The sequence below is a fragment of the Lasiodiplodia theobromae genome, assembly GCF_012971845.1.
Source record: "Lasiodiplodia theobromae strain AM2As chromosome Unknown scaffold_16, whole genome shotgun sequence".
Taxonomy (NCBI): Eukaryota; Fungi; Ascomycota; class Dothideomycetes; order Botryosphaeriales; family Botryosphaeriaceae; genus Lasiodiplodia; species Lasiodiplodia theobromae.
In genome coordinates, this window is record NW_023336366.1 from 298,148 (window position 1) to 316,676 (window position 18,529).

The following is an 18,529-nucleotide window of genomic DNA, read 5'->3' on the forward strand; positions in this document are numbered from 1 at the left end:
AGGAGCAGAAATCCAGTAAATCGCCACCTCCTACGCGTCGTCCGCAGGAGCCGGATAATGATCAGGAAAAGAAGTGGGTTTCAGATTGATCTCCTAGAAAGAGTATGTGGCAGATACTTTTTGTTTGACATAGCTTAAAGAACGTCTCGCAACTCAAGTCTCATGAGGAATACTCCAGCATGACACGGGACCGCGTGTGTATTTCATTTTCCAAGTCGGATAATGCTTCAGTGAGGCCTTGCGAGCGCACACACCGGGTGGTAATGAGCATTAGAGAAGTGAAACGGTTAGAGATCAAATGATGTGTACAGCAACAAGTGTTTGGTAATCAGCGGCCAGGACTTATTGAGTCACGTGAAATGATGCCATTCGGGTAGGCCAGTCGCAGCGCGGAGGCGATTACAAAGGCGGCCGAACACCGGAGCATGGCGTCAGTGCTGGGGCGGGCGGACATTTTGTGCGCGCATCTGACGATATCTGCGAGGCTGCCGTCTTCTTCTTCTTTGCGTATTTTTTGCAATGTCGATCGCGAGAAAAGTCGTCGGACGCACGGGAGTCAGCCAGCAGCTGCTCCGCTTCGCCCAATCACGGCCCGCGCAATCCGGCGCATCGCGTCACGCATGGCAAGCTTCACGAAACCTTCACAACCAGCCGCGCCGCAACGTCCAAGCCGCCCACGCCGTGAAACCTGATGTCGAGATCGCTGACTCCACGAATCCTGCGCTCGCCTTTCCATGCCTTGACGCCCTCGAAAATCGCTCCGCAACCCTGCAGAAACGCTCCCTGCTGGGTCCCGAGCCCTCGTACACCACCGGCAACCATGAGAACTTCGTCTGCAAGGAGCCCATGCTGCTCGACTGGGGCGGAATCTTGCCCGAGTTCAACATAGCTTACGAGACCTGGGGAAATCTCAATGCCGACAAGAGCAATGCTGTTCTGTTGCACACCGGCCTGTCAGCATCCAGTCATGCTCACAGCACCGAGGCCAACCCTCAGCCAGGCTGGTGGGAGAAGTTCATAGGCCCCGGGAAGCCTCTGGATACTGACAAGTACTTTGTCATATGTACCAACGTCATTGGCGGCTGCTACGGTTCGACTGGCCCCTCTTCGATCGACCCGGCAAACGGCCAGCGCTACGCAACGAGGTTCCCCATCCTGACAATGGAAGACATGGAGCGCGCTCAGTTCAGGCTGCTTGACCACCTCGGAATCGACAAGCTATACGCCAGCGTCGGTTCCAGTATGGGTGGTATGTTGAGTCTGGCTGCCGGCGTGCTCTTCCCCGAACGCGTGGGCCGAATTGTTTCTATCAGCGGCTGTGCTCGTAGCCACCCTTACAGCATTGCCATGCGACACACTCAGAGACAAGGTACGTCGTCCAAGGTATTTTCTGCCCAGCTCGTGCTGACCAACTTCAGTGCTCATGATGGACCCGAACTGGAACCGCGGTTTCTATTACGACGCTATCCCGCCTCACTCCGGCATGAAGCTCGCCCGCGAGATTGCTACAGTCACATACCGCAGTGGACCTGAGTGGGAGCAACGCTTTGGAAGGAGAAGGGCTGACGCCTCCAAGCCGCCTGCGCTCTGTGCTGATTTCCTAATCGAAACCTATCTGGATCACGCCGGAGAAAAGTGGTGCCTGCAGTACGACGCCAACAGTATGCTCTACGTGTCCAAGGCAATGGATCTGTTCGATCTGGGATTAGAACACCGTGTTCGCATCAACGCGTTGAGGGCTCAGAATGAAGGCAAGCTCGCAGCATTCGCCGCCGGAAACAAGGTTCAAGCCGCGGCAACTGCCGATTCTTGCAACTTAACCCTCCCAGAGAAGCCCTATGAGGAACAGGAGCAGTCCAATGGTGCCCCGGCATCTCAGGCCTCCAATGCTTCCCAGGCAACTGGCCCGCAGGAACCCCCCGCAGATCTGGTAGCTGGCCTGAAGCCCTTGGCGAACATACCCACCTTGGTTCTTGGTGTGGCAAGCGATATTCTCTTCCCCGCCTGGCAACAAAGAGAAATCGCCGAGACTCTGCGCCGCACCGGCAATAGAAATGTCACGCATGTCGAACTGGGAGAAGAAAAGAGTATGTTCGGTCACGACACATTCCTTCTGGATCTGGAACACGTTGGAGGGGCGGTGAAAGATTTCTTGGGTTGAGCGGCAAATGCTTTGGTGCTATTGCCTTGACGGACGGAGGAACGGTGGTTGCCTTACGTTTTGAATGAGCGTGCATGGGTGGAGTTTTTGGCTGGGGTTCTCAGGGTTTGGAATGGTCAGAGGGATGGCTGGCCTGCGCATGCTTGCCAGTTGTCACTTCAGTATAAAAAAGGATCTCGGTTCTCTCTTCTTCAATCTAACCTGCTTCTTCCACATCCTGCTCGTTGCTTCCACATGGACCACGATCTTTCTCGTTGCTGGCTGAACCCCTCGCCTTCAGTAGCCGTCAAGCATATGCAACCTCGGCCACGCAGTCAAGCCAACCCGGTGACGCAAAGCCACCGTTATGGCTCTAAAGATACTGGAAGAGGGGGAACGGCGCTAATTTCGTATGATGCCGTTCGCAAAGCCGGCCCTCCGACCGACCGCTATCTCCTTCAGAACCAAGAGAAATCTTCGTTGACCAAGACTTTTCAACAGCAGAATTCGTTCCCGTCGATATGCTAACGCGTCATAGAAAATTCCTCCAGCGTGTTGCACAAGAATCATGGCGGAATGTGCATCAGGCCCCTAGAATTCGGGCCATGACCCGCGGCGCTGGACCCTTTCGCATTCCTCTGCTGCCTACGCCACGCCTAGTCTGCTTGGTGGGTCGCGGACTACTGTTCTCACTAGATTGACAGTCATCAAGCGTCCCGACCCGCACCCCAACTCGACGAGCAAAGGATATCTCGGCATCCATCCGCGGACCCCGCTATTTTTACTCCTTTGCACCTCTCATCATGATCCGAGCAAAGATATGACTCAAAAACAGCGACAGGAAGATGGCTTATCACCTTTCTAGATATGCTCATGCTACAAAGGGCTGGCTCCCCGAGTATCGAGGTCAAGCACGACGTATCTTTCGTAACCCTGAACCAGAAACTTTTGGTCACACCCGGCCTTTCTCCATGGCCTCGTCACCATCGGTCGATCTCAGCTGCCGCCTAGAGATTCAAGCTGTGACTCTGAAGCTCAAACCACACTTCCGTTTCCAACCGTATGAGCTAGCGCTCATTCTCATAGACCTCGGGACTCGCATCGCCAAGATACGGGAATGCTCCGCAGACAAAAATGGTGTCGTGATGACGAATCACAGGTAAGTCTAAGATCATACGAGGCTCAGGACTAACTTCCTTTGCTTTTTAGATCCAGCAGCGACGGTACGTTTCGATCCGCCAATATGCAACTCAGTTTCTCCGTTAATACCCACGGATATATCACCCTCCTGCGTCAACGTGTGTTTCAGATCGTGGTAGTTACTACCTTCCGGCCCACCATTTGCCTGTTCACAAGTCTTCTCTTAGTCATACTTATGAGCAGAGAGTTGCCTCTACCGGTTTAGTGTTTAACCTCGCTTCTCCAATACCCCGATGCTATCCAAGAAAGGGATGAAGATTTTTGTCTGGCCAAGCACACCATCGCATTGAGCTTCACACAGACCTCGCTTGGCCGAGACAGATGCTACCTCTAGTCGTTGGCGACGAGCTGGGAATGCCCCCTGGAGAGCCATGACGACCTACGAACGTAACCCTACGCTTCAATCGGGTCCCTCAATCGCGGCTACGAACCAATAGATTTTTCAAAATTTACCTTGCTGTACCTCAAGCGATCGACGGAAGAATGGATCAAAGCTATCTGACGCGAGACTGGAATTCGTTAAGAGATATTACCAGGACCGGTTTCAAAGGGCAACCGTAGCTCGGATTACGATTGCCGTGACCCATGGTGGAATCATCACGGGTAGGCATCAGCCGATTTAATGCGGAGGTGTGTCGAAACCTAAAAGCTGCTGCCCTCCTGAACACGAAGTCTCTAATTTCAAGACCCCAGGAGCGCATATCCTCACTCTTATTTCTACCAGACAGTACACAAAAGTCCAGTCACTGTGGCACCAATCCCAGAAGCTCCGCATCATTCCAAGCGCAGCAGTGGCCCGAGCGTCATGGGGTTGATCGTGCAGGACTTCAACTTGCAGGAGTACATGAGTATGGCGTTCTACTGCATTGTGGGCAGTGGCATCATCTTCCACTGGATACATGTCTGGCTCGGCAAACCAGATTCACGGATCAAAGCACTCGAATCCCGAATGCGGCGGATCGAAGAGGGTGGGGCCTACAGTGAAGTAAATCCACACCTGCACCAGCTATACAACGTCGTCTGCTGCGCTTTGTTGCGATACGGCGTTGCTCATTCAGCATCACAGCAAAAGGAATTAGCCGGCAACGGATATCCTACCGTGGATCCGCTTGGGAGGCGAGATTCGGGCTACTCTCCACGCCTCTCGGAGTCTGGAAGCCTTTTTGCCAACGTCAACGATGGGCCCAACTCGCTTTTCCACGAACCATCACCTTCGCAACATCAGTGCATTGATTCGTGCTACAACAACACGTTCTACAACGAAAGCATTGCGCCACACGAGGCCGCAATGTCATCGTCGGTACGCGATACCTCTGGCTGCTTCAACACTACATACTACTCCTCTGAGCCACCTCAAATACCAGATACCCCTTATCGGCATCATAGGTGACTAAACGGCGGCGCTGATAACTCAAAGAAGCAGCCCACCTCGATAGCCGCGATGGAAGACACCTCAGTCTGCACCACTTTCCGTGAAGCCACCACTCCGATGGTTTCGCACAGCCCGTCTCCGCCACTCAAGAGATACTACCGTCCGCATTTTCCCTGGCCACCTCTGCCGCCAGCATATCACCATTCAGCAGGCTATTGGGGTGCATTCGGTGCGCCTCACGCCGATTGACCGACATACGGCGCTATTCGAACATCGCCAATTACACCTAAGCAGCTTTGCATGGGAAGCTTCCGCCAACGTTCTTCTATGAAACGGACCCTTTTTCTTTTTCTTCCCTATTCTGGTTACTTACAGAGCTATGTCCGTTGGAAGTGCAATCCGATTTTATCACCTGCACATCAAATTGCCGATCCTAGGTTTTTCTCCGGCGGGAGCCTTTTGGTCCCGGATCTTACACCAGCCACCATCAGCATGAACCACACTTGCAAGACGCTAGATGGTCCTTGTCATGCAAGGGATGTCGACGGGGTCAGCCCAACCTCCAATAATGCTTATGCGCCGTGGGTCGACCGGGAATTTTGTCCCAGCGTTTCTCGGTTTCAGCTCGTCCATTTGCGCTCCCGTTTCTTTTCGCGTTCCATGGACACCACATCCCCGATCAAAATTTTCACGTATGAATGAGGCGTTACACTCCAATTTGATTCATGAGGCATGGCCTGGCCTGGCCTTGCTTTTCACTGGCAACTGGTTACTGCCAATGTCTCCCGCCACCGCCAGACGCCATCAGCCCTCACTTCGCAGCCATTCTCCGAAACAGACCCTGACATTTCTTCTTTGGTCTAGCAGTATCTACCAACAAATACATCCTTCTGGTGCTCCTCAGACCTTCTAATTTTAGAGAAAAACTTTTCAACATGCAGCACCAACCAACACTGTCCCTTCATGCACGAAGCGATCCGTCTGATCGGATTCAATTTGTCATCCAACCGTTCCTTCTTACTAGTTTCCAAGATCATCGCTGCTCAATGTCTTACTGCCCCAACCAATGGAGACGCTGGATGTCCTTATGCAGTTTTTCTTCTTCCACCAAAGATGTGACCAAGATGTCACCTTCATACTGCTTTGTATTCCAATACCTACCAAAGCCTTTGTTTTTCTGTTTCATCTCGAATCACACATTTATTTTTTTGAGACAAATGAATCTTTTTTTTTTAAGATGAGAAATATTAACATTAGAGGGGGCTTTTCGTTTAGTCTACCCATGATCTCCCTTTATGTACTTAAAACATGATGTCCATTAATCATTTCCTTGTTGCATCCTCGATGTTCTTTTGCACATCAACGACGTGGTCGACTCATGGCGACGTGTGACGTGTTTGACACGGTTCACACGGAACGGTCAACTGATCGACCATCACCCCCCTCATTCATCAACGTTGCAGCCACTCTAAGCGTAGAAGGAACGTTAAATGCTCATAAGACCACCCAAGAAGCGCCCAGCATCCTACGCCATGAAACCCCAAAAGAAATGCCCAAGACGAACGTGCATTGCCGTGTCACCTCTTCACAGCTTTTAATACGCAGTAGCTATGCTCTGTCTCTCTCGCTCACACATGCTTGAGCTGATCGTCATTCCGGACGATCCCGCTTAGAGGCCCCCCGTCGGCGTCGCGCCGGCCGGAGGGAAGACGCCGGCCGGAGTCATCGGGGTAGCGGCGGCGGGGGTGGCGTACTGGCCGGCGACAGACAGGATGCCGTCGGCGCCGCAGGTGAAGATCTCCGGGTCGTAGCAGCTCGGGCCGCAGGCGGCCAGCGGCTCGCCGTTCTGCAGCGGGCACAGGATGTTGGTGTACGTCTGGCCGCCGTAGCCGACGCTGCTGTCGTAGCAGTGGAAGGCGCGCGGGTCGTAGGCGTGCGGGCCGCAGACGGGGAGGCTGTTGTAGCCGCCGCCGATGAAGCCGGGGCCGCTGCCGCTGCCGGGAGTGGCGACTGGCGTGTTGACCGGAGTGTTGAGGGGGTAGTAGATCGGGGTGCTGGCCGGAGTGTAGACGGGAGTGCCGGCAGGTGGGGTGTTGGGAGCCTGTGCGATGGGAGAGGCGAAGGCGGCGGTGGTGAAGAGGGCGGCGACAGTGAGGAATTGCATCATGTTGGTTTTATTGGTCCTTTTCGGTTGGTTTGAGATGAGGTTTAGATGAGGGTTTGATATCAGAAACGACTGGTTTGGGTTCTGATAGTGATTATGGTGATGAAGATGAAGGCGAAGCTGAGTGAATGCTGGCCGGTTGAGAGGCCAGTCTTCAGCTGCCTATATACCAGCCCCTTCGTAGCCTGAGGTCAGAAAAGCAGCATTGTGCGGGACCCAAGAGCATTGCCCCCAAATTCGTCGTCATCAACCACACAGCAGGTGCGCCGTCGGCCGAAGGCTGCTGGGTCCAGAACCTGTCATGTAGGCTTATTGGTCGACCAGCCGTGCAGAGTTTCCTATTCCTGCAAGGCGAACAGAGGTAGCCAGGGCGCTTTCCCAAAGTTTCTTGACAGCCCTCGCTAGGTCCCTGCGATCCCCAGTTTTCGTGGTTCTGGCGTGGCTAACAGCTGTCCGGATCGCCTTACCGATAGTCCGCTACGCCCAATCAGGATCGCGCAGCTTCCTTGTTCGCCGCTGAGGCTGTGGGTGCTGGGCGGGCGGCCTTGTCTGCATGCAAATGCAGGGAACGCAGGACGAGCGTGCCTGACATGTGGAGGGCAGGCAGCGATGACGTCGATGGCCACCGGGCGACGCCTCTTCACGTGGCGAGCAGGCGCATCGTTGACGCGTCCACCAGCTCGGTGCGAGGTGTGCGCAGCGGGAGTCGTTCGGAAGAGTGGGTCGGCGGGCGCGGAGGGGGGCTGATCGGCCAGTCGCGTCGCTATATTTAGGACCCCACCGTTGCTGGCTCCCCGACCCGACCGGTGGCTGTGCTGTGTGGCATATTTCGCGTCCTGCGCTCCGCGGCCTGCGGCCGTCGCACACTGCAGGTGCGGCTATGCGTGTGCTCGCGCCATGGGGGCGGCTCTCGGCTGCGGCGTCTTCTCACAGCCTGGTCTGCAGCTGCAATAGGGGAGCAGGCAAGGCTGTGAGGCTCTTTAAGGCTGAAAAGGTTGCGGCGCGCCTAGCCTCCGATCTCTAACATGCCTGTCCGGGCCTAGCGCTGCATTGCCGCCCCCAGCCTTCAGCTACACTTTAATAATTTTTTTCCCTCTTGACCGGTGGCGTGCCCTTTCGAGCGCTCTGCGGCTCTCTTTGCATTGCTCTCGACACAGCCTGCGAGGCCGAGCAGCATCGTGACCTCGTCGGCCCGTTCTCGCAGCACGTGTCGTATCTGGACAGCACCGGTGCTCACAAACGAAAGCTAAATTTGTCGAAAATGCGTCATCACGGTGATTGCTGCGGGGTAGTTCGAGATACTTGGGTACCTTCGCGCGGGCACGTTTCCAAGCACGCACCCGTTTGCTGGGTGCCGCAACTGCTGTCTTTGGGGGTCTGGCCGGCTGCGGATGTCAGTGCTGCTGGGCCGCGTACCTCCGCCGATCGAGATTGCTCGGCTGCAGCTGTGAGATGAGATTTGTTGGAGGAGAGTTTGAGGTCTGACGGCCCCTCCAGCACATTCCCGTCTGAGGGTACGGCTGACGAGGGCCAACGTGTGGAGGTGCCAACAAACGCCGCCCGTGACCGGTACGCGCCTGACGAGACGGGGCGGCGCACGAGGGCCACACAACCCGAGGCCGCGTGAAGACTGAGGGCGGCGGTGAGCGGTGCGACTCTGCTGGCGGGAGGCTGCCTAGAGCTGAGCGATCGGTGAGGCCGCCGCGAGCATTCAGCAGAAGCGGCGGGCGGCGCTGATGCCGACGGCGGCGAGGCCGCGAGCGCTGGCATCGGGACTGGAGGACGTCTGGACTGGTGGGCCATCACGTGGCGCGGTGCGCGGTGGACGTCCAATGGCTGCAGGCGCGGGCAATCTCATCGCGGCCCCTTGCAAGCGCTGCAGAACATCGCAGGGCGCCCGCTTGCGCATCCCTGCGCGGTACGACGATTACAACACACCCAGCAGCCAACGCGTCGCAGCCCAGCTTCACGACGAGCCCCGGCGCACAAGCACGACGGCGCTGATCCGGCCGGCTCGCTGGCCACGAGCTTGCTTGTCACGCCCGCTGCCACGTAGCTGCGCACTCCTCCTCTCGTCAGACAAACTCTTGCAGCAGAGAGCAGCAGCAGCACGCACGCACGCACGCCCGCGAGCAGCCTCCGGACGCCCTGGATCGCCCGCGCGCGCCGCATCCGCATCGACCTGGCCCGCGTCCCGATGCGCAGCTCTGCCGCTCCAGGCCATAGCGCCGCCGCCGCGCTTAGTGCTCAGCTCGAAAGCGTCCGTCCCGCCTGAGAGGCGCATGCGACGCCGAGTATTTATATCATTTCCGCCCAGGCCTCCCCAAGCTCGCCTGTCTCAGCCAGCGCGCCCTGTCCCCCAGCTAGCAGCGGCACCCGGTAAGCTTATACACACCCTTTCCCCAGCCCAGACGGCCTGTCAGCACTAGGGAAGCGCGCGCGCGCATTGACACGTTCTGCCAGGGCATTCCCTACGAAACACCCCATATAGGCCGACTGCGATCCTGATCCACTCGCAATTGCCCATCTGACCCGCGCCCTACGCCCACGCTATACGCCCGCGCGCCTCGCCCTTCCCGCCGCCGCTCCGGATCGAATCGCGCGTCAGCTTATCCCGCCCACGGCGAATGAGGGCTTATCTGACGTCCCACAAGCTTCCTCTTCCAAGGCGCGCTTCTGCGAACGGCAAGGCGGGGTCGGAAAGCAAATAAACACCTGCGAAAGCCCGGCGAGACGAGCCGGCGAGGATCTGCGGTACACCTCTGAATTCCCCGGGCTCACCAGAGGCAATGCCGCCCGACAGCTCCTCGTTTACCGCGCTGAACGTCTCGAGCTCTGCCGTGCCGGAATGGATGGGCTCCTTCTCGCTGTCGGCGCCCCCAAACACCGACCTCTGGCGCAAGCCGCCCAGCAGTGATACCTCGACCGCCCCCATTCTCTACACCGCTCTGCGCAACCCCTTCGTGGCCGCCGAGGTCACCGTGTCCGCCGACTGGGAGCTCGAGTGGGATCAGGCCGGCTTAGTGATATTCGCAGGCGCGCCCCCGGGCCGTATTGGCGGTTCACCAGCAGCAACAACCGCGCCCGCCGCCCAGCCACAGCCGCCCGCTCAGCCCCAGCAGCAAGACGCCCCTCCGCCCGCCTACACGCCGCCCGCGCCAGCCTCGAAATGGGTCAAGGTCGGCCTGGAATTCAGCAACAATGAGTGCCATGCCACCTCGGTGTGCGCCACTTCCGACGGCGCCGACTGGGCCCTCACCTCCCTGCCCTCGCACCGCGGCCGCCGGTCGGACCTGCGCGTGAAGATGGAGCGCATCGGATACGCCTTGTGGGTGTGGTACGAGGACGACGTCAGCGGGTGGAAGAAACTACGCGAAGTGACGTGGTTTTTCTGGGGCGTCGAGGACAAGGCTGTGCGCGTGGGTGTGTATGCGTCCCGACCCGCCAACCTTGGTGCAACGCATTACGAGCGCCGACACGGTGGTCCGCGTGTGACGCAGCGGAATTTGCTCGTGGAGTTTGAAGGTCTGGAGATTTTCTAACGATCGTCGCCGCCAACACCGTCTCCACCGCCTCTATACGAATAATTCCTTTCTCCCGCGGCTCTGGTCACCTGTAACACCAATCCGCCCTGCTTGCCCGTCTGTACAAAGGGTCCGGAACCATCGGCAGTGCCGCAAAAATTTCCCGTAAAAATTTCTTTGCCTTTATTCACTTTCTACTCCTTCCGATTTTTCCTGGTTTATTGCATTAGCAGATATCCCGAAGAGCGATTGACATCCGTCTTTTTCAATCTGGAGTCATCTCTGTTTTTCAAATATTTCGCTTCGCAAAAAGGAAAGTTGTATTCCCCTGGGGTTGTGCTCGATGCATTCTGAAGGCACTGCATCATCAGGCACAACATGGCGCATAGGCCGCTTATTGGACTTCTTGAATTTTTTTTTTGGGGTTCATTTCGTTTGGCAGTAAAATTCTCCAAGTTGCGGTTTTTGGAAATCCGCGGCATAAAGATTGCAGGTCTCGGGTTGTTAATATGACGCAAAATGTAATTTCGGGTTGTCTTTCTCCTTTTGGGATCATCATCAGCGCCGCCATATACCTGTTAGGGCGTATGATATCAGGCGGCGACTTATAATTTGGTGAATACCGGGCCATTCGGAACTTTGTTCAATGTATATTTATCATGAGCTGGTTGCGCTAGCGGCAGCTACTTACTTTTCGCTATTCAAACAACTTTTTATGCATTTTGTGCTACTTCACTTGGTGTACCGTTGTAGGCTGATCATATAAAGGCCATTCTGGTGGCGCATGTCAAAAGTCTGACAGAGAGGGGATGAAAAATTGCTTGAAGACGGTATGAGGGTAAGAGGTTAGAGAATCTCCAGATAGCTTGAGGGTGCATGTGATCCTAAGAGACTCACAACCTCTTAATGGACACTGGATTCAGCAAGAGCTGTTTCCAAAATCCAAGATCTTGTGGTAGTTCCTCAAATCGCGATATCTGTTGAGGCGCTCTACGCATACAGTTACCTCTCAGGTGCACTACCCTTGACCTCCTGCCTCGTGATAGCACCAAGTAGCAAACGATGGTCTTCTGGTACTCTTCACCACGCTGTTTCTTATAAGCTCTTCAATATAGCCTCTCGTCAAACGCCACTCGTGCGTCCTGCGAGTTGGACACTTGCTCACTGGCAATTTTCACTACAAGAGTCCAACAAAAAGGCTCCAGCCCTCTCCAAACTTTCGCCGGCTCACCAGTACAGACAGCCATGTTCAGACAAATACTTCTCAGTATCTTGACCACGTCCATCACCCCACTCGGCGCCGAGCACTTCAACCACCCGCAGCCTCTTCGTCAAGACGACACATCTCCCGCCGCGACGACGAGCGCAATCGCGGGACCATGGTCACCCTGCTTGCGCCAAAACCCAGGCTGCCAGGAAATCTACTACCTCATCCAGCGCTGCTGGGACACGGGCGTGCCGGGAGGGCAAGCGCCAATACCAGGGCTTGCTGGAGAGCAGGCTGTCAGCGGTTTCGACCCGAACGACCGCGACATCAGTGAAGCTTTCCGCACCTGCTTCTGTGGAGACCAGCGAACGACCGAGGATGAGGCGTGGACGCGGTGCGCGTTCTGCGTGATCAACGCCGGGATGAGGAGGTACTATGCCAATAGGGAGAACACGGATATTGTGCTGTTCTGCAGCACGCCTGGTGAGTTGGCTCCATTTCTTCCCTCACACTTATTTCCGCACATACCGTCACCTTCAAGGTGGGACAAATGAGGTATGTGCATATTGTAATGAACTGAACTGACAAGGGAGTTGGGCAGATCCGAACCTCTATCTGTGGCTATCCGCCTTCCTCAACTTCAGCCTCATCACCGCGCCTGACGCCTGGTCGTCCGCTCCATCGCCCCTCCTGACTGGCCCCATCACGGCTATTACCGCCGATGCGGTCAAATCTCGCTACAAGCCCGACCCAAGCGCCAACATGCTGCCTAGCGACATCATCATCCTAACTACTGCCACAGTTAGCTCGCTACCGCTGCGAACATCTACGTCTAGCTCAGCATCAACGTCTAGTTCAACATCAACGCCTAGCACAACATCGAAGTCCGGCTCAATATCGAAGTCTAGCTCAGCATCGAAGTCTGACTCAACATCGAAGTCTGACTCAATATCAAAGTCTAGCTCAACATTGACGATTGGCTCCAGCTCGACCACGTCTTCTGGCGGTGATAACGATGGAGGCGGTGAAGGTGGTGGGCAAGGGCTAGGAGGCGCTCTGGGCAGCGGCGTGCTTACCATCCTGTCCTACACTTACGAGGACACGAGCATGTACGTCGTTGGACCGGCTAGCGAGGTTGGCTCTCTGCTCCCGGCTTCTGCTACTGCGGCTGCTTCTACATCTGGGAAATTTGCTACGACCACTACCTTGCCTATGGCGGTGACGACGGTGGGTCAGGGTTACGATGGTGGTGGTGGAAGTGTTACGACGGGGAAGTTCGTGCAGGGAGGACGGACGGTGCTGATAGTGGGACCGGCGACGGGGACCGGATCAGCAATTAAGTCTTCGGGCGCGGGGGCGGCGGTGGACCGAGCGGGACTGAGTAAATTTTGGGGTTTTGCTCTTGCGGTAGGAGTCATTTCAGGGGTTGCATTCTTGGGCTGAGCGGTGTTCTAAGTGGACGAGGGGTTGAATGGCATTGAAGTTTATTATTTTCCGATGCTCAATCCTACTACTGACGACGGGACGTTCTTGTGTCACTCATGAGTTTACATTAACGTTCGGTTAATTTTTGGCTACCAATAGAAAGAGCTACAAACAAGTCCTTTAACGTGGGCTGCGAAGCCTGGGCTCTTCTGTAAAATGAAATGCTTCCATAAACGAGGCCGTTAATTGTGATTGTGTAACTGTTATGTACCATCTAACCATTCGACAGCGATGCTCTTCGAAACAAACAATTTCCCTGTCCTTGCTAGCGATTGAGAAGGACCATAATCTTACAGCTCAAAGATACCTCGTATCCTTGGTCGACTGAAGCAAATGCAACACTGAACCTACCCGAATCGAGTCTCGGAACAACCCCCGACTATTTACCTCCTTTTCTTGGTCCAGGCCTTCACGAAGTCCGACTTTTCTCTCACTCCCAAGCCCACCCGCTTCACTCTGCCCAAACGAGCCAAATCCTCGCCCACATGGTCAAGCACCTTCTTCTCCTCTAGACTGAGCTCAGCGTACTCTGAGATACCCTCACCAAGTGGAGTGCCTTCGAAGGCATTCGCCGAGATGCGGCTGTTTGGTTGGGGCGAATGATCGCGGCCGGTGGTGGAGGCCGGAATCTCGAGCTTGAAGCCGGCAGAATTGAACACGGCCTCGGCGATCCGGACTCGAATGCAATGAGTAGGCTTAGAGCATAGATTCCACAAGAACTTGAAGTATGTTCCAGGAACGGGAGTAGCCACATCAGCCGGAGTGTAGCGCAGACTGACGGGGAAAATCTTGGTCTTTGCCGGGACAGTCAGAAGACTGGGGCTGAAGGGCAGAATACCACGGCCATTGGTGGTTGTGCACTCGGGGAAGACGACGATTGAGGCGTCTGGGTTCTGTGCAATGAGCTTTGCGATGGGTACAAGCGTCGCGTTTTGTGGCGGAGCGTCAGCGGGCGGCGAAAGGGCATGTAGAATGGCCCTAAAGCAAGTAACACGCTGGACGAGTCGCGTGGAAGGGTAAGAGATTGTGAAGATGGGATCGAAAATGGCGGCAAGGTAGAGAGCGTCCAGAGGTGAGGTAAACGAGGAGGCGATTATCGTGCCTCCGTGGGGTAGGCGCTTCTTATCTTGCTTCGCCAAAGAGCTGCGGTGGCACACAATTAGCAGCGCGGCAACACGGCTGATTGGTCCACATACCCTCTCTTGACACCGTCAATCTGTAGGTCTATCCACCAAACGCCGGGAATGCCCAGCATAAGCCATAGCGCAGCTTTCCGCACCAACGAGCCAACAGGGAGCCAGCTAAGTAGCAAGAAGTACACGGCGGCGGCGGTGAAGAGCAGTGGTACACGGCATGCGAACAGGAACAGGTAGAGTGGTAGCGCGAGCTTGGAGGACTCGGTGGAGACGGGAAAGAATGGGGCAACTCCGGTGCCTGCAGCAAATGTCAGATAAAATCCATGGCGTGAGCTGAAGGAGAGCACACCTCTGTCGCGGTACTGCGAATATTTCTCCATGGCGGGCTTGGGCTTGGAGGAGAGGCCGGGAGTGCGACGTGGTATACAGAGATAAGACTGCGAGAGAGCTTCACGCAGCTCCGTTCGGTGCCCGAAGCACGCTGAGCGGCGTTGACAGCACGCGAGGTGAGAGGACGTGGCCGGCGGCAGTGACGTTCATGTGAAAGCAAGCCCCGGACCAGCTCAAACAGCTCGAGCTGAGTAAGCGGCCTTTTGCTCCGGTAGGGCTTGGCATCGCGTTGGCGGGCAAGAGCGATGGCCCGTGCTGATTGTTTACAGTTTACCTTCTGCAGCCGCCAAGCAACGCAAGAAGCAGCACCTCAACGCCGGCGAAGCTCCACTCCACCCGCCCGCGCAAACCCACTGCCAACACCTCGTTGCCCCGCTACCCCCTGCGATGAGGAGCTTATAGCTCTCGCTGTTTGTCCGCGCTTCTGTTATTCCTTCTCTCCGCCACACCCGTCTCGTCGCCATGGACTCGCACGAGAATCTGGTATGCCGCATGATGCGCTCGCATTCCAGCTCAATTGAAACTAACACATGCATTCGCAGAAGCCCACCGGCATCAAGCCGCCGAGCAAGCTGCCCGCGCTGTCCACCATCGGGCGCGGCTTGTCAGAACTGTCCGCCGCCGACAACAACTCACGCGCCATGCCATCGTCGGTCGTTCCCACTAAACACAAAGTCTCTGGCCGTATGTTATTGCTACAATGGACCATGTCCTTTCAGGTACTGACCTGAGCCTCAGTTCCAGAGCCAGCGCAAAAGCTGCCTCGGAAGGCGACGCTGGAGAGGACCGCAGACCCCAAATCCAAGGTTCCTGCTGCGCCGGGCTCAAGGACCATTGGCGCCCCCAAAGCGACGACAGCGGCAGGTGTCCGCAATGGTACTTACTCATCTTCTGTCTCAGCAGCTTCTACGCGCCAGACTCGCGCCAACTCCAACTCCTCTTTCGCCAACAGCTACAGCCACGGCCCTCGCACGACTCGACCGCAGACATCCATGGCGCATTCGCGGAGCCAGTCCCATCAGACCCCCGCCACTCGGCCGCGCACTGCCATGGACAACGACGACAGTGATCCGCCATCGCTCAGCAAGCGCAAGGGTACGATTCCCATTTCTATTACAACCTGCGTCCCGGCAGAGGAGCTTAAGCTTGGAAAGTTGCGCGGGAGCCCAAGCAAGCAGTGCGAGGATGTCTCGTACCGCAGGCGCTCTCGCGCCACTCAAGCTACTCGGCACTCTGCCGTGGATTCTCCCTCTCAGCCTGAGCAGCAATTTCAATTTCAGTCTTATGTTCAGCCCCACAAGCAAACCAGACGCCGCAGGTCTGCCCGGGATGTGTCGCTTTCAACACGATTCCAGTCCTTGACCATCTCAGACGGAATCAAAGGATGCATCCCGGAAGACAAGGAGCCGCCTGCTACCCCTTCTCTGATACCCCGTCCTGTACTGGCGCAGCTGATGCCGGCACCACCGCCGCCACCCCCTTTCACCCCTACAAGCCACCGCTATCGTGCCACATCTCCTTCTAAAGAGCCAGTTACACCTTTTTTGAGTAAAGATTCTAACATGCGCGCGCCTTTTACAGCATGGGATACGAAGGGTCGCCTTGAAGATATGGAGGCCCTTTACACAGAGCTCAAGCAGCAAATGGAGAGCACGTCGACCGAGCGCGAGAACATGAAGGAAAATGTTGAGAGCTACAAGGCAAAGAGTATGTCAGCTATGCTCGCCAGTATCAGCTACTCCCTACACGAGCTTGTCATCACACGCTACATTACGCAACAGAAGTCCTTGAAGTTAACTATTACTCTTGCTACTGCAGTCCACGAACTCGACGCGATGCGAGTGCAACTGTCGACGAAAGTCGACTCCTACCGATCGGAACTAGAGGACACAAGGCTGAAACTAACCCAATCTGAAGTCGCCCTGGACGCAGCGAAGAAGACCCATGCGTTCGAATTGAAGGACCTGCAGAGACAGAGTGAGCATGAGTTGAAAGATTTGCAATTTCAACACGAGAGGGAAACAATGAGGCTCAAGCAGGATGCCGAACGGAAATCGGACGAGTTACAGAGGAAGCTGGACGCTCAAACCAGCGACCTGAAGAGGGAGTACGAGCAGAAGCACGCAGAGATGAAAAAGGAGCTGGAGACAGAGCTCGAGAAGGAGCGGCAGCTCCGCATCAGAGAGATCTCGGACATGAAGACGGAGACCGAGCTTCATCGCCAGAATGCGGGAGTCGACCTGGAGCGGAAGGAACGCGAAATGAAAGAGCTCAAGCGCGAGAACGAGCAATTGCAGGCTGATCTCGAACGGAAGACCACTCTCGAGAAGAACCTGCGCGACAAGCTTTCCGAGGCTTCTGCCAACATCATGTCCCTGGAGAGCTCCAACAGCGCTATGAAAGCCAAAATCAACTTCCTCGAATCCGACAGTCAAGCCCAGTCTTCGGCTTTCGGCGAACTCCAGAAGCAGATGCAAGAAGCGATCGATGCAGCTGAAGAGGCAAAGGCTAAGCTTCGTGCCGAGGAGACGCTTCGCCGCAAGCTCCACAACCAGGTGCAGGAGCTCAAGGGCAACATTCGTGTCTTCTGCCGTGTGCGTCCGCCGTCGGAGACTGAAGTCCCCCAAGCTGCGGAGATCGCCTACCCGGATGCAGGAAAAGACAGCAAGGAAGTCGTCATTCAGGGTCCGCAGCAAAAGAGTGCGATGGGTACCGTCACCCAGTCCACCAGTCCCTTTACTTTCGACCGCGTTTTCGGCCCTGGTTCTCAGAACGCCGAAGTCTTTGACGAGATTTCGCAGCTGGTGCAGTCTGCGCTCGACGGGTACAATGTCTGTATCTTCTGTTACGGACAAACTGGCTCGGGTAAGACCTACACCATGTCTTCAGTCGATGGCATGATTCCTCGCGCTGTCAGGCAGATCTATGAGACCGCACAGGGTCTAGAGGAGAAGGGCTGGAGATACAAGATGGAAGGCCAATTCGTCGAAGTCTACAATGAAAACTTGAACGATCTGCTTGGTAGGGCGGAGGAGCTCGACAAGAAGAAGCTGGAAATCAGGCATGATCCGGTCAAGAAGCAGACAATGATCACCGACGTCACCACCGTCGCTCTTGACAGTCCCGAGAGAGTGCAAGAGATGCTCGCGAGCGCCTCGCGCAACCGCAGTGTCGCCGCTACTATGGCCAACAGCCGTTCGTCTCGTTCTCACTCCGTCTTCATTCTCAAGCTTAAGGGCGAGAACTCAATCACTGGCGAACGCAGCGAAGGCACGCTGAACCTCGTCGATCTTGCTGGTAGTGAGCGTCTGAGCCACTCTGGCGCTACAGGCGACCGTCTCAAGGAGACGCAGAACATCAACCGCAGCTTGAGTTGCCTTGGTGATGTCATTGGCGCACTCGGCTCTGGCAAGGAGGGAGCTCATGTGCCGTACAGAAACAGCAAGGTGAGTTCCCTTATACATGGGAACCTCAGCGACAATGCTAACCACCCTTATAGTTGACTTACCTGCTGCAATACTCCCTCGGCGGAAACTCTAAGACACTCATGTTCGTCATGATCAGCCCGCTGCAGCCTCACTTGCACGAGACTCTCACGAGTTTGAAGTTTGCAACCAAGGTATGTATCTCAAGTCAACCAATTTTGGAAGGATCCAGCGAGCCATATACTAACTCAGGTTTCGCAGGTACACAACACGCACATCGGCACCGCTAAGAGGCAGGCCAAGGTCAAGGACTAAGCAACCACCTCCTTCACTCCTATCCGGGCCTCTCTTGTGGTTTATGAACCGACCTTCGTGCCTGATGCTCGTGATGACTTCGAGCTTAGGGTCACTGTATAGAAAGGGTCAGGAGAAGGATTTGTTTTATTCTCTGTTTTCTTGCTTTATATCACATGAGTTGAGCCAAGC

The 18,529-nt window shown here is 55.7% G+C and overlaps 6 protein-coding genes across 6 annotated transcripts; 4 read left to right on the forward strand and 2 right to left on the reverse strand.

The window, feature by feature from the left end:
- Positions 1-519: 519 nt before the first annotated feature.
- On the forward strand, positions 520-2,161 carry LTHEOB_5756 (Homoserine o-acetyltransferase; the record flags this gene model as incomplete). Its single annotated transcript, XM_035514936.1, has 2 exons — positions 520-1,369; positions 1,419-2,161. 2 exons carry the CDS (start codon positions 520-522, stop codon positions 2,159-2,161), a joined length of 1,593 nt encoding a protein of 530 aa, XP_035373448.1.
- Positions 2,162-6,381: 4,220 nt separating this feature from the next.
- On the reverse strand, positions 6,382-6,879 carry LTHEOB_5757 (Carbohydrate binding protein; the record flags this gene model as incomplete). Its single annotated transcript, XM_035514937.1, has 1 exon — positions 6,382-6,879. The coding sequence occupies one exon, from the start codon at positions 6,877-6,879 to the stop codon at positions 6,382-6,384; it is 498 nt and encodes a 165-aa protein (XP_035373449.1).
- Positions 6,880-9,665: 2,786 nt separating this feature from the next.
- LTHEOB_5758 (uncharacterized protein) lies at positions 9,666-10,418 on the forward strand (the record flags this gene model as incomplete). Its single annotated transcript, XM_035514938.1, has 1 exon — positions 9,666-10,418. The coding sequence occupies one exon, from the start codon at positions 9,666-9,668 to the stop codon at positions 10,416-10,418; it is 753 nt and encodes a 250-aa protein (XP_035373450.1).
- Positions 10,419-11,645: 1,227 nt separating this feature from the next.
- LTHEOB_5759 (uncharacterized protein) lies at positions 11,646-13,050 on the forward strand (the record flags this gene model as incomplete). Its single annotated transcript, XM_035514939.1, has 3 exons — positions 11,646-12,090; positions 12,209-12,408; positions 12,565-13,050. The coding sequence occupies 3 exons, from the start codon at positions 11,646-11,648 to the stop codon at positions 13,048-13,050; spliced, it is 1,131 nt and encodes a 376-aa protein (XP_035373451.1).
- A 425-nt stretch (positions 13,051-13,475) lies between these two features.
- LTHEOB_5760 (Vacuolar protein sorting protein vps66) lies at positions 13,476-14,608 on the reverse strand (the record flags this gene model as incomplete). Its single annotated transcript, XM_035514941.1, has 3 exons — positions 13,476-14,235; positions 14,289-14,526; positions 14,578-14,608. The coding sequence occupies 3 exons, from the start codon at positions 14,606-14,608 to the stop codon at positions 13,476-13,478; spliced, it is 1,029 nt and encodes a 342-aa protein (XP_035373452.1).
- Positions 14,609-15,080: 472 nt separating this feature from the next.
- LTHEOB_5761 (Kinesin motor domain protein) lies at positions 15,081-18,358 on the forward strand (the record flags this gene model as incomplete). The annotated part of the gene is made up of 5 exons (XM_035514942.1): positions 15,081-15,101; positions 15,161-15,302; positions 15,357-18,064; positions 18,118-18,237; positions 18,305-18,358. 5 exons carry the CDS (start codon positions 15,081-15,083, stop codon positions 18,356-18,358), a joined length of 3,045 nt encoding a protein of 1,014 aa, XP_035373453.1.
- Between the last annotated feature and the right edge of the window lie 171 nt (positions 18,359-18,529).